Source organism: Maylandia zebra, linkage group LG9 (genome assembly GCF_041146795.1).
Source record: "Maylandia zebra isolate NMK-2024a linkage group LG9, Mzebra_GT3a, whole genome shotgun sequence".
Taxonomy (NCBI): domain Eukaryota; kingdom Metazoa; phylum Chordata; class Actinopteri; order Cichliformes; family Cichlidae; genus Maylandia; species Maylandia zebra.
Window position 1 is genome coordinate 13723667 of NC_135175.1, and position 22989 is coordinate 13746655.

Here is a 22989-nt window from a genome sequence, read left to right on the forward strand (position 1 = left end):
AGGTGGCGGGCTGAGTAGGGCACAGATGGGAACTACTCCTACACACTGGCGTTGACATATGAGCAGCGGGTCGGACCAGATAAGCACGTGTTTGATTGATAACCCCTCGTGCGTACATCTTAACTACCGAGAAGCTGAACTCATGTGCAACGCTGGAATGTAATGAACTACAAGAAGCTTCATAGGTAAAGTTATACAAAAAGTAAGATTACCCCGCATTACTTGGGTAAAACTGTTGCAACGGCAACCACTCTCTCTGCCAACTTTAAATCATACCTCCAAGCTGGTATATGAAGCCTTTTGTGCTTACACGCGGGGGGGGGGGAATAACTCAATGAAACAGCATTGTGTGATGTAGCAGATAGCACATTCCTGATTTGTGATTGGTGGTAGAGTATCAGCTACTTGAAGGTAGTATGCCCACTTTAAAATCAACTTGTCAAATGTGACAAGGAAGATCCAGTAATTAGTACATATTGTCATTCCCTGAAAATAGATGTATTCAGACAACTCGTACCTATACTGATCTGCACATTCATCACGACCCATTTAAATCTATTCTTTGTTGTATGCTTTTTTTATTGCCGTTTTGGAACCCTTCCACAGGCTGCACTGTACACTTGTCATGTGTGCATTCAAATTTATTAAAAACCTGTAAGATAGAACAGTAGGTGTATGTGAAGGGTACATCCACCACCAGTTTACGGGAGGCTCGCATGTTACTGTGTGTGGGCAAGCTGAGAAGAACGGCTCGAGCGAATACAAGAAAAGATACAATGCAACCCTTGTATGGATCTGACGCATTGTAAAAAGGTGTCCCTCGGCTGCTCTGCATCTACTTTTAAAGCGCTCCAAGTTGGGGAAAGCTTAACATAAGGACAATCTTCTCACATCATCAGATTAACGTTTTCTCTTCTTTTGATGCCTAAATATCAGCGACATCACAAACTTTACTTTGTGATTGACGTGAGCCAAAGCACACTTCCAGTATTGCTCATACCTAGAGGACAAAAAACAATTTTATTTCCAAATCTTTAGATATGATGGCTGCTGAGGGGAGAAGTTCACCCTCCAAGGTTTACTCTCTATAATCACACAGATGGAGCCAGCCAGGGATTGTAAAGGTAAGCTAACCCAGTCCCAGCAATTTTTCCACACACAGCAGTCTGTTTGGTTTGTTTGCTGTCTCTTCAGGACTGTGGGTTTTTTTCCCCCCCCACTGTTTTGACAGCCTACCATCTGCTTCAGAGCCAATCTCGATCTCATATACCTTCCCCAGTCTGTATTTACTCGGCTGACAGGACTTCAAGTTTGGGACTAAAGATAATCAGTAATGATAGTTTGACTGAAGTGTACGCGCAAATGCTGACACGTGTTTGAGGCGATGATTGGAATAAACCACGACAAAAATAATTTTAATAAAATATTGTATTTAATGGCAGAAAGGAAGAAAACATGCTCTGATGACCTCCACCTGAAATTCAGTCAAAAAGGGCAGAAATCAATGAAGAAGTTTAAGATTCAAAAATAGCTTATGGTTACAAAGTCAGTGCTAAAAAAAGACATAAGATACAATAGGCTAGAAAAAGAAAAGAAACCAAAAAAAGCTATACTATAATAATATATTTGTGCTACAATATCTGCAGTTAAACCGCTCCACCCTCATTTTTTCCCCAAAGGATATGACACAATAAGGATACAAATGGTTCTGCTGGGCCACAATATCAAGCCTTGGTATCTTGAATAGATAAAGTGTAAACATAATTGTGAAGCGAAAACACCATTGCAATAAACATAAGGCTTGTTCTATATATGCACAGTGGCATCATGAGAAAAGGCAAATCATTTCCATATTCTCATTTCATCACCATATCATCGCTCACCTGCTGACTTCACCTCTGTTTTGGCCCTCTCTTGGTAGCTGTGTTGTCTTGTTTCGGTCTTGCAGATCGAGCAAATTGCTGAGAATTGTAGAGTTAAGGTCTGGGGCAGCAAATATTTTCAATTCTATGTACTACTGCAATCTATAATTCATTAATTATCTCACAGCCATGGAGTGTCATTTATTTCTGAACTTGCACAGAGCAGCTTTAGGCCACATCGGCCTTCTTCCTTGTGACACTCACTGCCTCATGAATTTAATCTGAGTAAAGGTCTCAGCTATTTGTTCATAAATGCCAGAAGACTTCTGGCCAAAATTGACCTTATAAGAGTTTGGGTCTCTTGGTTTCCTGAGGTTGCCTCACTTACTCAGTGACATAACCATAATCATACAGACTGATAAACAGTTCACCTCACGTAGCAGGTTAAATAAAGAGAAGAGATCCAAATGTGTGGAAGACTGTGACCGGAGTGTTTTTGCTAACAAACCTCAGACTAAAACATATGAGGATTTTATGCCGGGTTTTCTTCAAGCTTACTAATTTTTGCAGCTCTTGGTAAGTGCCATACTGCAGTCTCAGGCAAACTGAAAAAAATCATGACAGGGAATTCAAACTGGGACTGGCTGTCCTCTGCCTAAAGATATCTGTACCTGAATGAACCTTTGTTCACTTTCTGATACTGCAAACAGACTAGAAAAATATCACATTTAAGCTATGAGTACATGCTTATTTCATTTTACAACAAACGTACGCAAACAAGCCAATCCAGGAAACATTTCTCAGAATAAAGGACTAATTATACAATAATAATTGTAGCGTATAACTTAATATCCAGAGCAAAATTTGGGATTAAAAATCTTAACATTTTTACAGTAGCAGTAATTATATAAATAATTTTTGGGAAAACTTAATTTTTTGCTCAGAGTTGGATGAGAACGTTGACACCAAGCTTATCAGTGTAGCCAGCAGCCACTGTGAATGGTGCAATAGCAAGTGGCACAGCTGTTTGTTATTACCTGGTTGGCCCTTGCTTTATGCTAAGCTAATCTTACTGTCAGCCTCCATCAAATTAGTTTTTAATCAAACAGACTTGAAAAGGCACAGCATTACACACAAGAGGAACCAATAAATGCAATCTCAAAGAGTCAAGCAGCTGAGATTGACACAGAGATCAGAAATGAAGGTGAAAGGTAACAAAGTTAACATGTCAACGTCAGGTCAGCCTGCCAAGTGAGCTTCTCCCAACACTGCTGTTGCTGCTTGGACTGCTCCATCAACTGAGAAGACTTCTTTTAATCTTTTATTGCATTATATTCAGATTTTAATTTATTTAGATTGAATTTTTTTTAATTTCCTATTTATTTAGCTCCCACTGAATGTTTTTTTTAAGTTTTCTGAGCTACTTTGTATTTGGATATGTAGCAAGGTCAGTTCTCCTGCTTTGGAATAACGTCCAAACTTTTGGAATAAATAAAGTGCATTCCCATACTGATATCTTCTGACATAAAAAATACCGGCAACCAAAAAAAAAAGACCATCCCACATTTTACTAATCACATAGTGGCTAAAATATTATAAATATGAATAAAACTGAATTGATACTGAGAGACAAATTTTATCCTCTTTTTTTATTTTTCCTGCAACACAGCTGAATGCAGGACAACACCTGAAGTAAATTATGCTGCAGACATCTCTGTTCACTCTTTGAGCTGAAAGACTAATATGCTGTCGACAAGCTAATTGGGTGCAGGATGCACATTAAAACACTATCAAAGTCAATAGCCTTGTTCCATTAAACAAGTTTAAATGTTGATGCATGGTTATCTCTGGAAAGAGGAAGAAAAACAGGTGGTGGTTCAGAGCTGCCAGATATTAGACCATATCCTCCTGAAGGTACCGAGGACCAAAGCCAAAAGCACATCTGTGAAAGCAAGTGCCCACTTGATAAATCATCTCTCAACTACCCCTTGATGTCTGTACCATTTTCTGCACGTTCACTTACATGTCATAGCCACTTAGATCACTTCCTTCTGTTTACCATGTTTTTACCTGCACTGTATTGTTATGCTAAATAATGCACACTAATGGTTACGTTTTTAAATCCAAACAAATATCAGTGCAACCTGAATTCACACGTTGTCTTTGTTTCATCTGACAGAAAGGATACAACAACCAGAGGTTTGTCATAAAGTACGTAGCCGTTGGTTTCCTTCAGGGCTTTCTCTGCACTCTGCACACTGGGGAGTCCGACGAAGGCCTGCCCTTTCATCCGCCCCTCCTTCATTAACACAATGTCAAACCTATGGAACAGGAATAAAGACACATCATTATCATTCAAAGCTTGTGGCCTGGTCGACTCAACGTTAAGCTCTGGCTTTTCAGCGTTACAAAAGGAAAATGTTATCTGCTCCTGCGAGCTCATAAAACAGCGGCTGTCGGTCATGCGTTAGTGAGACCCAGCAACCTGCAGGTTTTTATTCCAATTAATTGATTCAACTGAGTCGATATTTAGCTGGTAGAATAATTGAAACTCTGTATTAAAGTGCAGTCTACTACCAAAACATTAGGCATGTCTAACTACACTGAACACAACATGTCTATCCAGCACACAGTGAAACCTGAAACACTGAATCTCTCTTCTTCATTTCTAATCATTTGGCAACATCAGGTAAGCAGATGGACAGAAAAAGGTAGCTGACTAAATCATTATTTTAAGGTTGACTTCATCAATATAAGTACATGTTAATGACAAACAGCTGTGTAATCACACACATTAACAATTTAAAACTGTGATGACAAAGAAATTTAGAGACGACAGAAAGCTGTCTTTAATTTTGCTGCTGCACAGCTGACTGTGAGTGAGCAGTTGCAGACAGCTGGTTAAGTTATCAAGTGACAACATTCACTCACGTTCACCTTAGTTCTCTTAGGACCAGCTTTTCTGTGCTACAGTTTATTTGAATTCACTAAAGACAAGCTGTCATTTGCATAAATCATCAATTCCCCAAAAACCTGAGATGCTGTTGAAAATACAATTAAAAACAAAAATCTCCCAATTTTCAAAACCCCCATAGTTAACTTAAAACAGGATATTAAAAAATCATATATAATATTTGAAGGTAAAAAATGTACCATTTTAAGAAAAACATTAGCTCATTTTGAATCTCCCCCCATTTATGAACGAGACCCAGAGACACTTGAACTTGACCCAGAGTGGGCACTTCACCCTCTTCTGGAACCATGGCCACAGACTTGGAGGTGCTAATTGTTATTCCCACCACTTTGCACTCAGCTGTGAATGTCTCCAGCGCAAGCTGCAGGTCACCATTTTTGGAAAACATGCACCCTGCATACCCCATATATGCATATATAAAGGTTTTAGAGCAACAGAGCTCTCATACAGACAACAACATATTTTGCATATTTCAGCAATACGATGCTAAACTGCATCCTGCACAAACATCTTTGTAGATTACTTCAGACCTTTCCCCAACTGGAAACATTTTGCAGATCATAAAATTAAAAAACATGAAAGCCAACAGGAAAATATGAAAGTTCAGGACTGTTGAGCAGCTAGAATTCTAAATCAGACAATAATGGGGCAACATTCCTCTCCCAGCAGACCAACAGCTGGTCTCCTCAGTTCCCAGATGTTTGCAGATTGTTGTTAAAGAAGAGTGAATGCGACACCATGTTAAACATGGCCCCACAACAACTTTCTTATACATGTTGCTGCCTTCAAATTCCAAATGACTCATTTTTTTCCCCTTGAAATTGAACATTTTCGCAGTTTAAACACTCAAAATGTTTTCACTGTTGCAAAAAAAGCTGGTGTTCAGAACTCTTTTTCAAAAGTGTTGAGGTCACTAATTGTTGTAAACGCCAAAGAAAAAAGCCAAGCAGGTCACTAAAGTGAGAAACTGATTGGCTCGCAGAGTTGCAGTTTCCTTTTTATCACCTGAATCTGTGTTCAGAGTCCGTCCTCAACATAAGCTCGGTTTGATGACTCAGGTGGAATATTCATTTGAAGTAGTGCTGATGCACAAACATAAAAACATCCCTCATGATCTCTACATCAGTTTAGGTACTTATTAATAACACAAGACAGTGTCAGCATGAATAACTAAAAACTCTCAAGAGAAAGTGACAAATTGCTAGAGTCAAAAAATAGCTCATGAAGAGAAACTTGGGGGGGGAGTGAATCACAAGTTGTGTTAATATGAAGTAAAGACATGATACGGAGGATTGATGTTAACATACATGTTTCTCTCCTCTTCTGACGAGAGGTTAATGTATCTCCCGTAGATGTACTTCAGCTCCTGAAGACAAATAATAAACATTAGCAGCAAAAATGATTAGGATTTTATTTATTTTTTGTGATGCATCATTACAAAATTGAATAAATATTAACCCAAAATGTTGATGACACATTTGCTTCGCACTTAATTGAGTCTCTCTGCGAACTAGAAGGCAACAAAGTAGCTTATTGGATAAATCAGCTCGACACAGCCGGGAGGTTAACGGTGGAGATTAAGGCAGCCTGACCTTCAGGTGAGCCCAGAGACGCCCACACAGAGAACACTTTCGCTGCCACCTTTTTTCTCACCTTCACCAGGGCCGTTACTCACAGCTGTGAGCTACGGCTAAGAAGGCCTGCGAATTCACTGAACAGCTTCCGTATCAAATGTAAGGGAAGAAATATCACCATTTTCCCAGGAAGCATAGGGTCAAACAGTAGTAATGTATGACATCATCCTGATATAATGCATTGCAAGAACACCTTTTATGAGGTAGTGGCACCTGTTATATGCTTTATGCAATAGCAGTTATCATCAAGCTTCTAAAACAAGACATTTTTAAAGATAACTGATGCTATGCCAATTTAATATATAGGACGATGATCCCAGACTCTCACGAAACAACTCCAGTGAACCAAACAACCGCATAAAAGTGGATCAAAGAGCTAAAATTGGACCTACCTTCTCTTCCACTTGCTTTGCAATGTTCTTCACGTATAGTCTGCAGGTCGGCTCGCCAGGTTCATAATTTTTAAACACAGACATCCTTTTTATCTCTGTTTTAAAAGAGAGAAGGAGGGGGTGCCTTGATGCAAGGTGAATTTCAAAAAAAACAGGTACAAAGGATCACAGGGCTGCCTATACCAAAAAATTTAAATAAATTCAAAGTCGTTGCAACTCAATACCATCCGCTCAATGTTTTATTTAAGACAGGATTGAGAAAGAACTAGGCTTAGAAGCTCCATGACTTTAAAGCAATGATTACATGTATGAACTTGTTTTTCAGTGTAATTGGGCATATCGTGTGTTAGCTGGTGTATACGTGCTTCTAAAAACACGGCGTCAGAGAACGTGAGACAAAGTATTGGTTGGATAGCCCAACTATTTAATAAAGGTCTACCTTTCTGTCAAATTTGCTCTCATGCCAGGGAGAAACAAAACAAGTTGTATAAAATGGTTTAAATATACATGAAAATGTGCATTTTTCCACATTTAAACCTATGTAAATGGACAGCAGAGCCAGAGGAATGTCAGTGTTTATTTGGAGGTGTGTTTTCACCTATTCAACTAAACAGCAGGATTTGAAAGCAGCTCTGCCCTGAAGCTGAATTTAAGCTAACCTGCCCTGCAAAGCCGAGTAGACCTGTAAATGATAATTCTGTCTGTGAGTCACTGGATAAATTGTAAATAATTATGATAACGGAATCTTAAAATCACAACCTCATTAGAGAAAATGACTTGTAATCATCATCATCCCTACAATCCTGCTAATGTCAGTAATGTTGATCATTTTTGGCCTTCCTGAGTAATGGAAGTTTCAAAGTTTTATATAACACACCCCAACAGCTAGACAGACAAAAGCACTGGGCCACCTACCAGATCAGTCTTTGAGCTGATGTCTTATGAGTCAGAGCGTTGGTGACTTTTAGCCACTATACGCCTCAGCACGCAGCGCCACCGTTCTGTAAATTTATGTGGCTGCCACTTTGTTGCCGACACGCTGTGGTTCCTAACCGCTTCCACTTTGCAATAATACCACTTACAGCTGATTGTAGAGTATCTAGGAAGGAACTGATCGGCGGCAACAAGTATTACAGTCAAGCTACTTTCGACTGCTCGCTTGTCACAAGGGGCTGCCGCAGTGGGAAGCTCTGCATGTTTGATGTGGCAGCTTTACGGCAGACGCTCTTCCCAACGCAACCCACAAAGGGTCTGGAATTACCTTCTGGTGGTAAACTCGGGCTGGAATTGAACCAGTGACCTTTTGCCTGCCAATCAAACATGTGAACCACTAAAGGTAGACTGCACGGCTAGGTTGTTGATTCTACACAGGGAGAACGATGTTACTTTACTCCCTTATCTCGTCTTAAAATGTTTCAGATTAACAATATGCTGACGCTGAATGCTTTGATATTTTGCACTCAAAAAAAGGTGAGTGTAATATTAGACAGTCACAGTCAGTAGAAGCTAATTAGAAGCAGGGTTTTGCAATGCCAAAAGAAAATTCTGTTCCATATTTACCACCAACTCCTGTTTCTGTGAAGGATTTCTTTCAAGGCAGATTTTCCACAATTTGCACTTCTTTTTTGTTTTAGCCATGATGCCTCTCAGCTAACTGGCAGTTTACGCCAATATGCATTTCAAAGTATCTACTGCTTCTACTCTACTCGCATCTAAACAAAGGAGGGAATCAGAATATATTACAGCTCCTTGAAATGGAAAGCAAGGACTTTTGGAAACTGACACAGCAGCTGATGCACAATAAACTGGACCAACAGAACAACAGTTCCATGAAAAAGTGACTACTGTAATCACATAGCTAACCTAAAACTGCATTTTTGGATCGTTTCTTACTGATTGATTAATCTGGTAAGCATGAAAATGATGTGACTCAGATCCTGTGGCCTTTGCAGTGACTAGATCACACCCTGCATCACACTATGCATTTTATCCTTACAAAGACTTTGAATCGATGACATGCTGATAGCACGAGGTGGCCCAACCCCTTTACTAAGAGACTTTGTTGCCTTTTCCTTTAATCTGTCACATTTCTGTGCGTTACATTTACCATCTCTTGACAGCCGTCCTTTCTCCAGCTCCTTCCTTGAGATGACATCTGAGACGAGATCCTGCTCGTTGTCGCTGCGCTCCTCCTGCTGCTTTGATGCCTGCGTGCTGAAGTAAAGCTTCCCAAAACCTTTAGCCTCTGCTTCCTCCTCATTGCTGCTGGGCTTGATCTCGCTCTGATCCACTTGAATGGACGATGCTAAGGGAGAAAAGTTTAAGCGTGCTAAAACCTGTGTATCACATTGTTACATTAATTATGCACGTATTTCTCATGTGCCACTAGGTTAGATCTGCTCAACCGCTTTATGGTATCAAAAACAGGAGGATGACACTCTCCCTCTAGCACAGTTGAGGTTTTCAAAGTGTTTACCAGTAGCAGATGGTGAAATAATCACTTCCAAAATGTTTATCCTCTTCAGTAAACAACACCAGCTCTGGATGGGGATGGGAGGGTGGAAGCAAATCCTCTTGGTCACAATTAGTTTAACATATTGATATTTAAATTTCTAACTGTGGCATCAGTATAATCCGAGTTGGAAATAATGATTTCTTTGTCGGGATTAATACAACAGGGTTTCATAAGGCAAAGAAATAATGAAAAAGGTGGAAGGTTAAACTTGGTGGCGCTGACTACTGGAAGACGAGCAAACATAAGCACATTCAGTCTCTGTGAAATAAAGAATTGTAATCAAAATTCCCTCCTGTTTTGCAAACATGAGTTTGAAAGGCGGTGGAAGGATAACTCTTTTGAGGAGCACATGAATGCACACACACACACACACACACACACACACACACACACACACACACACACACACACACACACACACACACACACACACACACACACACACACACACACACACACACACACACACACACACACACACACACACGTTGTAGATGGAATTACTAAGAGCAGTGAGCCTCTACAAATCCGAGGAGGGTGGGGGGAGTTGTCACCCACGCAAGGTGTATGTGTGTGTGCACTGGAGCAAGCAGCGTTGGGGAGCTTTTCTGATACACTCTCTGCAGAGAACTAGATCGCTGCTTTCAAAATTATCCTTCTCCTTATCTACCCCCACCTCCCCTTTTCATTTAAATAGCTTGTTTATCGGATCCCACACCTCCACTTCCCCAAAACAAGACTAATCCAAAAAGCCACCTGTCATAGTTTATCTTTCCCGTGCCTTTAGGAAATCTTTTGTGTTTGACTTTGAGATCTATTTTACTTCGCAGGGACTTGCCAGAGAGTGAAGTTGTAGCTAGAGAGCAGGGAGATAAGGCAAACAGGGAACTGCACAGCTGACAAGTAACACAGACTGTGCCCTCAATGACATTTGCTCATACAGATAATGGTTAAACCTTTTTGGTGGCAGTTTCTACCGTGATATACTGCTGTGTAACACTTGGCTGCGACTTCGTCCATGGTGCGGGCTTTAACTTATGTCAATAGGAACATCAAAACACCTCCTGCATCAATGTGATAATAAACATGATGTATAGTAATAACTAAATCCCTACACTGCCTCAGCTGCACAGAAGGACATAAGCAAACCCATCTTTAAACTTTTGCGATATATTTGGAGACTGCAGCATTGGTCTGATTTATCTTAACGGTAACTATAAAAGTAGCTTTTTGCATGTCTTAATACAACTTAGCCTTTGTTTCTCACATGCTAGAGATTTAACAATTTTCCACATCTGTCGCTCAGTACACATGTGGATTTTTTTTTTTTTTTTTTTTTTTTTCTTTTTATAAATAGAGGGGGAAAAGCAAACTTCGGGTGGGTCATCCACATAAAGAACGCCGGTGGGTTGATCCCTGACTTCTCCAATCCACATGCTGAAATATCCGTGGCCAGGACATGGACAATACATCCATCAGCATGTGTCAATGACAGAAAGTGCTTGAAAGCTATGTGTGATCATGGTTAACTAGCACAATCAACATTGGAAACTGACTAATTAACATTGCATCATTACATAGTTGTCATGGCTGCCACTTCTCATTTCTTAATGATGTCATATTTTAACACTGCTTATGCTAATTTAAAACACGCGGTAAATGTCTGGAGCTTTTCTACTCTACCTGAACACTCAAAGCACTTTACACAACTTTCATCATTCACTTTTATTCATGCACGTGCTCTCTGTCGAACATGCACACACATTCATTGGTGCACTGGAGAGCAGCTCTGGGTTAGGATCTTGATCAGAGGTATTTGACATGCAGACTGGAAGCAGCCTGGGATCAAAGAATCAACCTTCCGATTAGTAGATGACCTGTCCTACCTCCTTCTACAGTTTCTGCTCTTCACCTTTACCACATTTCTACATCCTCATAAAGTTTATTAGTAACTCACTGAGAGCTCTATAGCTCTGGCAGCAGGTTGGAAGAAGCAAATTATAGAGATCATATTTTATTGTTGGAAGTAGGGCTGCTCAATTAATCGAATTTTAATCACGATTACGATCTGGGCTTTCAACGATCATTAAAAATGACTGAGCCGATTATTAGCCCCTCCCTCATTTATCCGCGACACCTTAAAGGCCGGTCCGTGAAAATATTGTCGGGCATAAACCGGTCCGTGGCGCAAAAAAGGTTGGAGACCGCTGATTAAGAGGACCCGAGGGAAGCTCGGAAAGCTAAGCAGAAGTTATTTGGAGAGTGACTGCCGTTGGTTGAAAAGAGTTTAAAAAAAAAAAACTTCAGTGGTGTTGCACACTATTTTATATTATTTTTTTAAAGTCATTGTTAACCCTTTAAAGCCGGTCAGAGCAGCACGCTCCGTTTTGCGTAACTATTTTTAAATCCCTGTAGAACCTGAACCGTGTAAGCTAGCGCAATAATTTGTTTTGCATATGAAACCGGAGGAGTTGTACTTACATCTGATGCCATCAGCTTGTCCTCGGTCACGGTTTCGTTCCACATATAGCTTTGCAAAAATTGCATAAAAAGCGCTTGCAGGAACAAAAACATAATATTCCAGAAACACGCTTTGCCGTTCCTATCAGCTGTTCGTAACACTTCCCACAGTGAAATGATGCACATGCTGTTTTCTTTGCAAATTTGCATCATAGGATTGTTTTTTGTTTTTCCTGCAGTATATAAAAATTGCTGTATCTCCAAAATAAAACTATGAAGACACTCAAAATAAATTTCCTGTGGTGGGAAACTATTTTTTGCAACTTTTTTTGTATTTAAAGTTTTGAGGGATAAACCTCTTAAACTTCTCCAAGTAGAAATATATGTAAACAAAACAAAAGCAATTTTCAATTTTTTTTTGTAGTTTATTGCACTTTTTTGCAATTTATGTAATTACTATGCACTTAATGCATACATATTATTAAAATATGGGCTATAACAGTTGTATTGATGTATAGCAACTTGAAATGCTCCCACAAATGGCACTACAGCATGTAAAAAAAATAATATAAGCTCTGGTGGACTTGGTTCTATAGTAGGTCTTAAAGGGTTAAATAAATATCGTCAAATAATCGTGATCTCAATTTCAGTGAAAATAATCGTGATTATCATTTTTGCCATAATCGAGCAGCCCTAGTTGGAAGTATTAAATCCACCTTTAGCAAAGGTCTGTATATCCCTCTTTGGAATCGCACTAAAAGTTAAGCAGCGATTAAAAGTAAAAATAAATAAATATCTTGTGATAATTAAGCACAAGCATTTGGATGGTACCTTAAAATGTAAATAAATTAAAAACAGATAATTTACTGTGAAATGATCCTTGTCATTCTGTAATCCTTTAATCATATTATGTTACATTGATCATCGTCTGTGCCTCAAGCTTTCATGTCTTGTGCATAACTAAACACAAACAAATTACGGTCTTGCAAAGCCACCTGTGGTTGATGGACGACTTCTTCTATCTCAATTTCCTTTTCAAACAGTAACTCTGGCTGAACTGTATCTTTCCAGCGTCATCAGTACAACTTAAATAAGTTCAGTCAAGAGAAGGACCAACAATAACTTTGATAACTGGGACAAAAAGTCTCAATTTCATTTTTGTACCTTTTTTGTTACCATTTCTGTGAAACAGTTATTTTTACCCTTCAACAATGGCAGGCTCCTTTATCTCAGCTCTGTTTGTCCTTTTCAAAAAAAACAAAACAAAAAAAACCCATCATGAATTTCTACAACTGATTAACTACTCTAAACTTCCTCCTGCTTTCCTCTTTATATTACTCGAAACTGAATATCTCTCGATCTTCAGTTTCAGAGGCATCAGCTTGGAAACTGTCATGACTCAACAAAAAAGCTCAATCCAGTAAAACTAGCCAACATAATTGACAGCAGAAATTGTGGGAGGGAGGATTACCTTTGCCTTCGTCGTCTTCAGGCTGAGCTGGCCTACTTCCTTCAACAGCAGCTGCTACATCCGGAGCTGAAATGCGGAACTCAATTTTCCTCGGACCGGCGGCGTGGGGCTGCTCAAACACATCCGAGGGCTGCAGAGTCGCAGCACTGAGGACAACAAAGACAATCACTGCTACCCTCTACTGCAATCTCTAAAAATAACCTACAATAAAACTGAGCTCCTGAGCCCCTTACGGTTCAGGATATTTTGTTCTGGTCAACCTGAGATATTTCCCAGTCCACAAACATGTGGCCAGGAGACTGTGTGTTTGTGTATATTTATAGTTTAGTAACAGAGTTTGTGGCCTGTCATTAAGGGAGTGTGTGAGTGTGTGATGCTGAAACAACAAGTCTCCGAGCCGCACGAGGCTGTGTTTATGAGGAAGACTTATTATCTGGAGGTTTTTGCCCTCTCTCTTTAGCTGCCTGTGAATACTGTCCTGAGATGAGCTATGCGTGAGGACTGTGACATGCATGAGTGCCTTTGGTCTACCTCTGAGAGTCTGGCTTGGGAGCATAGAGTAGATCCTTGATCCTGGGCTTCTTTCGTTTTGAAGCTGTTTTTGGTCTCAAGGGTCGCTTGCATGCTTGGTTGACCAGGCCCATCAGACGAACAATCCTGAAATAAACCAAGCATAGGGAATAAGGGGGAAATCGTCCAACTTGGTCCAAAAAATAAAAAATAAAAAAATCTATGAAGCTAGTACTGTAATCACACATTTGCAAATGTATATGGATAGTTAAATATCTGCTGTAATCAGATTTAGAAATGTATAAAAAAAAAAAAAAAGTCTCTAAATTTATATTCTGATTTGTAAATGTGCAGAAGGATCATTGATTTTCCAGGTCTCTGGAGCTCAGCTGGAGGGCTGGGACATCACTTTGGTGATTATCTTCTATAACACGTCAGTCTAAAATCATCCATAGGTGGTCAACTAGGGAGGAGACCTGGTGACCGCAAAGACAATAGTATATGATTCACACTAGTTTTTTTTTTACTCATCAGACCATTCAGCATCCTCAGACCCTAACACTGGAGGCACAGCCGTTCTGGAAGATACCACTCCCATCAGGACAGGAATGTTTCATCACACCATAAAGGTGATCACTCAGAGCAACTTCATATCGATTGGCAGTGACCCAAACCATGCCAGTATCATTCCACTGACAGCCAGCCAACGCCGTCGATGTAAGGTTCAAAGATTCATATTTGCCCTTTAGTTTGTCACCTGCTGCTAAAGTGGAGCAAAAGTCAGACACGAAAATCTTTGCATTTACACAATTGTGGATCTACACGAGCTTTCTGCATATTTAGAAAATATGACAGGGAGTGAGATACAGATGTGAAAGTCTCCACACACGTTTGCAACTAATCTTTTCTCTAGAAAGATTAATACTGATGAATAATATGTTAATACGCCGGCATGACCGTTAGCTATGATGAGGTGCAAAACTATCTGAAAGCCAGTCTGACTGTCTCAAACAGTGTTTGTGCTGCACTCTGTCGTCGCCTCACCTCTCTTTGTCTTCGTCGTCTCCACTCTCATACTCGGATTCTTCCTCGCTGCTCATTTCCATCTCCTCCTCTGGTAAAGGGGGATAATCGGGAGGGAAGGGAGGAGGCATGGGGATGGGTGGAGCAGGAGGCAGGAGTTCAAACTGCGGGAAAGAAAATTACATGGCTTAGCATACAAATGGGAGAAGCGATGGCTGATTTTGATTTTAAATTAAATACAGATATTTTAAATTCGACAACAGTCAAAGGAGACGACTTTACGGTACTAAAAACAACAATTATTTTTGCAGTTGAGCAACCTGACGACCAGCTTCTAATAACTAATAAAATGTAAGAAAATGAGCGCACAATAGAACCAACGTGTCAGAGGAAAAAAGGAAACTCCTAGCACAGCTGGACACAGCATTCCCGGACATTTTGCATGAGAGAGGATCTCTCCCTTCACATCCTATCAATTGTTTTTTTTGTCTATGACTTTGACATTTTGAACATTGGAATTTCCTTGAATATTGAGCATCATTGCTCTGCTTCTGAACCACCATGTCAGTTACATACAGTTAAATGTAAAGTTTCTGTTGTATTCTCTGTCTCTGCTGTTTTTGCTGCTTGCATGTGTACAGTATATGAACCCTTTTGTAATCACTAAGGCTGGAAAAGACGAGTGAAAGCCTGACTTTAATAATTAACGGACCCTCTAATAGCAGCAGCCTCCATCAGACCTTGGCTGTAGCTGCTTCTGACACTTCCAAATGGTTTTTGGCATCTTTTTGGACCGCTCCTCTTTACAAAGCTGTTTCAGTCCATCAATATTTCTGGGATGTTTTGATTAAACACAATTCCTCAGGTCATGCCACAGAATGAAAACCGAGTTAAGGTCAGGTCTCTGTCTTGCGAGTTTCATCCTTTTAACCATCCTTCTGTTGATCTACTCGTGTGCTTTTTGTCACTGCCCTGTTGCATCACCCAACCTCCCCTGAACTTCAGGGCATGGACTTCTTGCCTGCATTTCTCCTGTAAAATTCATTATTCCTTCAATGATAGCAAAGGAAAGTGTTTTGGGACAGGCGGTTGATTTTCTTTTCTCTTTTCCTATTTTGCAAACCTTTTTTGTGGACTGTAGCGCTTTGGGGTGTCCTTCCATTAACACAATTCTTTCTCAGCGCTTTTCTAACAGTTGAGACATCAAAAAGGATTTCACAAGTTTACCAAGAGATTTCTGCAGGTACTTTTATGTTACCCTCGGGTTGTTTTTTCACTTCTTGCAGGACTGCACACTGTGTTCTTGTGTGATCTTTGCCCACTCCACTTCAGCTAAAGTAGCAACCTGTCCTGAATTTGTCCTATTTGTATGCACTTTGCAGACTGATGAGCACTCAGGTCTTTAGAACGGCCGTTGCAGCCTTCTCCAGCTTTGGGTATAAAGCCTGCTGTGATTTTGTTGAGGTATGGTTCATGCCAACCAATCATTTGAGGGAAGAGCAGCACCTGCATCTGCTTTACTGAAACACCAAACTCAAAGTAGTTTTTGGAGAAGTTCTGAATGTGAATATTTACTCATTAGTTTTCCCTGTTTGTGTATTATTAGTTTACTCAGACTGTGTCTGAATAAAGTACTCATAAAATACCTTTTATGAGTACTCAGTGTAGAAATACTGATCATACCAAAGTGTTCCTGCATCTGAAAGTGTGACGTGAACACATGAAAGTTCTGATGATTAATAAACAAGCTAACTAGTACATTTGTATATTTATATGTGCATTTTGACAAAAAAAAGAATATGAACTATGAATGGAGAGAGTAGGAATATTTTGGCTGATCTGGGAAAAGTGCTCACATTTACTGCTCAAACATGTTCTTTTTACATTTAAGAACTTTCAGTCTCCGTATTTGGGAGAGTCAAAAAGTTAAGGAAAGGTAGGGATCTATAGTTCTGCTCATCAACCTAAAGACACACAGCTGAGTGTTACTGCCTTAACAAGCTGTCTAACTCTCAGAAGTACATTTTGTGAAACATAACACCTGCTTTTATAAAAGAAAAAAAAAAAAAATCTTCACATTTACACACTTGGAAAGAGCTTTACATTCAGTGATGGTGTACAGAAGCTTACCATGGGTGGTCTGGCTGTGATTGGGCCAAAAGGACATGGCAAATTCATCTTGTTCATCAGATGAAGTACCTGTATAGTTTGAGATACGAGTTTGAGAACAGTGAAAATTCATAGCACAGGCTGGGGGGAGAGAGCAGGTAATATAAATATATATTGCCGCTCTCAAACAGGCAGCCGGAAACTCGGGCTCCATATGTAAAACAGATTTCCAGGCTTTCGCATACAAATACGAGGATCAAGGTGAGATTGAGGCTCGAGTGAGATGCCTACAATGAGGCAGAGCACCGGGAGAGCTTCTCCGAAACACACTAGCACCACCAAGCTGCTGACACGGGGAACAGCAGCAATTAAAATCCAGGCAGCGCGGCTCCCAGGGAAATGTTAAACCCATAACTCATGCCGCCCACTTATGGTTTATTATTAATACTTGCTTCCCAAATTGAGATTTAAAAGGCAAATGTTTGCTGTTTGATCTTTAAGAGCCTGGATGCAGTTCAAAAACCTCTGGGACACTTATTCCAGAATCATATTCCTATTTTACAATATAAATGTAGGGACTTGAAATGCTGTCACATTAGCTTGAGTTTTTTCTTTCCTGCACTAATTCCCACTTACCAAAAATGAACACAGGGACATCATTATTATGGCCAGCATCTGCGCATCAAGGTAAAATAACAAATAAAACCACACAAAGGAAGCTGTGTTTACTCACTTGAACATAAAACTTTGGCACGCTCATGAGGGCGTGTGTTATATTTGTCAGAATGCCATTAGAGGGTGGTGGATATAAATATTTCAAAGTGGGATTTGATTGAAACTTCAACCTGTAGGAGACAAAGAGAGGGGGGGAAAAAAAGAGTGTTAGTTTAAACCTGCAACTCTCTGCCTTAAACACAATAAAGCCTTCACTGAAAAACAGTCACGAGAAAAAAAAAAAAAAGTATGGAAATTAGCGTGGAAACAACTGACGTTTTGAATACATCTGAAGGAGCAAACACTCGATCCATTTCAAATGAGTGCATACAGATGAAGGTGATGTACTCTAAACAAATTCAGTCATTTTCTCAATTTCTATACACAAAGCAGTCAAACGGGAACGAAGCATGTACACTTCTATATTTATCTCCTTCACCTTCAAATCTAAAATTGGAATCCAGATTAAAGCACAAGTGATCCGAGTCTGCTCTGGGGAACGACAGGAAGAAAAAGGTCTGAAGCCAAGAAATCCTAGAAAGGACTAAACCACGCTTGGCCGGTGACCAGACAGGAAAACACCCAACCTTTAGGAATAATGTGCTCTGTACTAGCAAATCAAAAACAGTGTTTTGGGGTTACGCTGTTAGTTTATGGCTTTACGGAGCATGTCCCTTGCAGTCTCTGATTCAACTGTAAAGTCTGCATCACACCAAGGACTGCTTGAAGATCATTTTAGGCCATCTGCTCCAAGAATTAATGCTGAACCAGAAGTGACTTTTGAAGAGGATAATGATCCTAAGAACAGCAGCAAATCCACCAAAAAATGGTTTCGGCATGAGAAACGGAGAGGTAGAGGAGAAGGAACGGTCTCGTCAAAGCTCAGATTTAATCCCACTGAAATCATGGGATTAAATCATGCAAGAAAACCCTCAAACATCCTGAGAATGAATGAATATTGCATATAAATTGGTCAAAAGTTAAAGCAAGATGATGTCAGAGACTGGCAGACAATTATGTAACACGTCCCTGTTTTGTTTTTTGTTCTTTTTATAAGCACTGTTCAAAGATAATCACGCGTTTGCTTTCTCAAATACTTTTTATGGGATAAACTTCTTCACATGACTATATGTCAAAACAGTCACACATCAGTGTGTGGCCCAGGCAGTGGCCCTACCTCTTGCTAGGAGGCCTGTCATTAAGATTAAAAGCACAAGCCATGCCGTGTCAGCACAGCAAGGTTGGTCCTCGGGAAATAGATTTCTTAAGGTGCCAATCTACACAGCATGGGACAACAAATTCACCTACACTCAAGACTAATGAGCAAAGACTGAAGGTAGGAGAGAGTTATTTAATTTGCCACTAGAAACAGCAGTTAAAGGTGCGGAGGCCTGGTAAATGGTGCCTTAACAGCACTCCAACTCACCTTCGTCATCATTTGATTTAGTGAATGTAGATTCTGTTGTGTTGCGGCTTGAAGCCACGTCATCAGCAAGATGTTTTTCCCCACAAACATTTCTCCTTTGTTCCAGCGCTCAACCACAACTTCTCCAATTAGAATGAAAGCAAGCTGAAGTTAAGGACTTAACCACAGAGCCCGACCGATACTGATATGTACTGTACTGTAACACCGTGTAAAATCGTGTACTGTATTTATTCTTATTGTATTCTAATTTTTGCGTCATAACTTTTGCACTGTCCACTTCCTGCTGTGACAAAACAAATTTCCCACGTGTGGGACTAATAAAGGTTATCTTATCTTATCTTATCTTATATTTAAGGATTTTAAAAAGTCATTCTGATCTTTTGAACCACTGTTTTTTTTTTTTTTAGATTTTCCAAACATTTGCAACATGTAGTCATTTATTTACCCGACTTGACTGGATCAGCTGGTTGTTGTGCTTGTGGTTCCAAACACGTGCTTCTTGTGTTTAAAATTGAAAAACAGGGATGTTGCAAAGCGCCCTCTGGTGGGCAAACTATGAAACATCAACACTCATAATATAGTTGAAGGGTGTTTCTCCCATTTCCTCTTTACTTTTAAAACGTTCCCTTACCGACCATTATGAATGCAGCTAATATTATTGGTCGCTAGCAGCAAACAGCTAGTAGGGGTCGCCGATAAAGTCGGACTGTGGTTGTATGCCTCTCCCAGCTCAGTTTTTTCCAGTTTGCATCAATGTGAAATTTGCAAGATGATTAAAATCTCCCCTTCTGCTCTTTAATTATTAATGGCCAGGAAAAAAAATACATGTTTTGCAACGCATCAGCATATGAGTCTGTCTGATTTGCACCTACTCAAACAGACTTTACTTATTTCTTCTAAAGAAAACAACGTAAAATTGTTTTCTTAATTATTAGCATATAATTTGCCACAGAACAAATTGCAAAAATGTAAATGTGTACAAAATGCAGTTCTAGCCTTTCTGCTTATACAATGATTGAATTAAGAAAATGAGCATAGCTGACCACTATTTTAGAGTCCCCCTTTTTTAAAAGCACAGATTAATGTATTTTAAATTCACTTAATATCCCTCAATGTATTATTTAGTCCATAAAAGGAACCAAAGACTAGTGAAAAACAGTGAAAAACATCAGAGTTCTCCTTCTGCAATCACATTTTTGCTGTACAGGAGATTTAAAATACGCCGTCATTGGTGAACTCAAGCTCAAAATAACCAGCAAGTGCAGCTAGCAGGACATCTCAATTTGTCCCTAATCCAACCTTTCTACAAGCTCTAACACACCTAAATGCAATATACCCGTCTAACCAGACAGCACATTCTCTCAGTTTGTGCAGACTAGTATTAGAATATGGAGCTCTTAAGTCTGGGTTGCTGTAGCAGCAGCAGCAAGACAAACTGTCAGAAATGGAGTGAAAGGTATCAAAGACCACCTGGTCCCACCAACTGGCAGGACAGACGGCCTGTCAGGCGCTCAGTGGCGGCCTGGCTATCTAATTGGACACAAGGCGTTTGACAGCTCCCAACTACAGCTCTCAGATTCTCATCCAGGTTTACTGTCAGCCAGCCTCCAGGCAGTTTCTGCATAGCCAAACTGGCAACACTCTGACCGCAGTTTGGAGAACATGTGTCACACATACATATTTAATCGAATAAGACAGAGTTTGGGCAGGTAATGACTCACAAACTCTGGGTAATGGGAGACAGGGCCTGTCACCAAAAGGCAGAATGCAATATAGTGTTTTTGTTTTCTTTTTTTAACCCCACAAAATGGCAAAAAGAACAAAGACTAGAAATCTACAAGGTATCTAATGAATAATGCACTAGAGAATAACATCAGCCAAAAAAATAAAAATAAAATAAAAAACAAAACAAGTGATAAAAATAAAATGTTTCCTTCCCTCATGTCACACCAGCTTCATGATGACATGCTTTCATTCTTACCCGAGACTCGGTGCAACGCCCGTCTCTATGATGGGAATATTTGGCTTTTTACTCTCCTGCTTCTTCTGCTCTTGTTTGACATTTTCACCGCTACAGAAAGGCAGAGGGGAGGTTCAGACCACTACAAGGGATGCAATCATCTGCTGTTAACTGACAGAGGCATTAACAGTCCATCAATTTACATAAGAATGAAGGTCTGTGCAGCCCGGGGTTATTCAGATAGCTCACCTTTCTGACACAGGCGGGTCCTTTAGCACTGTTATGTGATCTTGGCCTTTTGCAAACTCCACAATGAGTGTCTGATCAAGAACCTCTAACTGATGGAGTCTGCTTAGAGCCTATAAAAAAAAAAAGATGTTAAGGGGACTGAAAAAGACCATACAGGACAAAGTGAGAGAAAAACCAGAGGAAGTCTCAAACAAAACGCTTACCCTTGCCGCTGACTTTTCACTCCTAAACGTTGCAAAGGCTGCATGTTTCTGTGGAAATGGACAAACATGTTCAGACTGCCTGGCAACTCAAATGAATGTCAGGATGTGAGATACAGCTCATGGGATAATCGGTGAGGAGAAACGTACCAAGCGGCCCCTGTTTGAGAAGACTCTGACTGACTCAGCTCCGAAATACTTCAGGAGGTCTTCCTTCTCTTCCTCGCTGAGCTCAGCTGGTAAGTGGTGGACAAGCAGTGTTTTACTGCAGTTTGTTTGGACTGGGTCTTCATTCATTTTGCTGCAGGACAGCAGTAAGAGAAATGGCAGCAAGAGAAATGGCAGCAAGTTAAGCTCACAAACCTCCAACAGTGAGCAGCACTCACCTCCTGTGTCCAGTGATAACCACTACCTAATAAGCAACCTTTCACCTAAAAGAGCAATTTCACAGGCTAACTGGTGGTGCAATGCCTCTTGATACTGTCTGCCCCACTGATGCTTTTGACCGGCCCTATGTTCAATATCTAAATCGTTTAATTTGGTGCCAGCCTTCGCATACAATCATATATAATAGTCCTGTGACCATACGAGTAGTGAAGATTTAGGTTACACCAGATGCAGCACATCAGTCTGATACTAACGCTGATGTATTAGACTGGACATCTGACACGTGCTTCTAACAGGCTGAGCAAGCCTCTGTTCAACCCCTAGCAATCGTTAAAGACAATGAGAAATGTGCGTGACTGCAGGCTGAGGTACTAGGTTTAAGCTCATTTATAGAAAAACGTTGGTATTTATTTAAATAAATGATGCCGAATTAATTAATTAATTAATTATGGTCATTTAAAAAAAAAAAAAAAAAGCTGAAGTGAAGCGATATAAGACGTGCTGCTTTTTCCACTAGCAAAGCCAAGTTTAATATGCCTTTCCTCCAATAGCTGCTCTACTCCACGATGACTAAGTCCTTACCGTAATGTGCCGCTAACGCTGGTGCTACACGGAGCTAACGTTAAGCTAATTTATCTCAGCCTTTATATGTTCTGGACACTTTCGAGAACCAAAGTAAAGATTTTAAAACATAAAACAGAGTTCCGAACCGCAATAAACCTTTCTGATCAGAAACTTGCCTCCAAAACCAGCCAGTAAACAAACCCACTTCAGTATTCTCTTCTTCTTATAACATTTGACAGCATCAGGAATGTACATTAGCGCCACCCTGTGGACTGGAGTATAAAATGCCTAACTTCTTTTTGCGAGTCCCCCTTCCTCCGGGACTCTCGTACAGAACACGCATATATGTAAATATAATTTTAAAATGTACTAATATGTAATATTTGATAGTAATACATAGCTCACTGAAGCTTCTTTCATCACTTATTTGAAAGCTAAAGCTCTAGTGTTTATTATGAAGGAAATACCGGAAGTAGTTGGTGTAGTCATTCAGTTAGACCACTATAGAACATACACGGTAACAATAAATGGTTAGTTTT

At 40.0% G+C, this 22989-nt stretch overlaps 1 protein-coding gene across 4 annotated transcripts; it reads right to left on the reverse strand.

The window, feature by feature from the left end:
* Positions 1-1410: 1410 nt before the first annotated feature.
* On the reverse strand, positions 1411-22666 carry rnpc3 (RNA-binding region (RNP1, RRM) containing 3). Of its 4 annotated transcripts, XM_076888052.1 has the most exons (17): positions 22469-22666; positions 21886-21930; positions 21650-21800; positions 21503-21550; positions 21300-21409; positions 21072-21161; positions 17684-17795; positions 16972-17040; positions 14863-15005; positions 13840-13965; positions 13309-13454; positions 8970-9167; positions 6863-6957; positions 6144-6202; positions 4051-4183; positions 1884-1961; positions 1411-1738 (listed from the first exon to the last, which is right to left on the reverse strand). In XM_076888052.1, exons 3-16 carry the CDS (start codon positions 21794-21796, stop codon positions 1893-1895), a joined length of 1545 nt encoding a protein of 514 aa, XP_076744167.1. In that variant the 5' UTR covers positions 21797-21800; positions 21886-21930; positions 22469-22666; the 3' UTR covers positions 1411-1738; positions 1884-1892. The 4 variants fall into 4 exon arrangements, with proteins under 4 accessions (XP_076744167.1, XP_076744168.1, XP_004569574.1 ...); XM_076888053.1 differs by lacking the exon at positions 21886-21930; XM_004569517.6 differs by having other exon boundaries at positions 1411-1474; positions 21886-22666.
* Positions 22667-22989: the final 323 nt, after the last annotated feature.

Bases quoted from the DNA above. Each gene is read 5' to 3' on its own strand.
- rnpc3 (XM_076888053.1), bottom strand. From the start codon at position 21,796: ATGAATGAAGACCCAGTCCAAACAAACTGCAGTAAAACACTGCTTGTC. The intron at 21,162-21,299 runs GTGAGCTATCTG...GCCTTTCTGTAG, and splicing joins GACCCGCCTGTGTCAGAAAG to CGGTGAAAATGTCAAACAAG. The intron at 15,006-16,971 runs GTAAGCTTCTGT...TCTTTCCCGCAG, and splicing joins TCACAGCCAGACCACCCATG to TTTGAACTCCTGCCTCCTGC.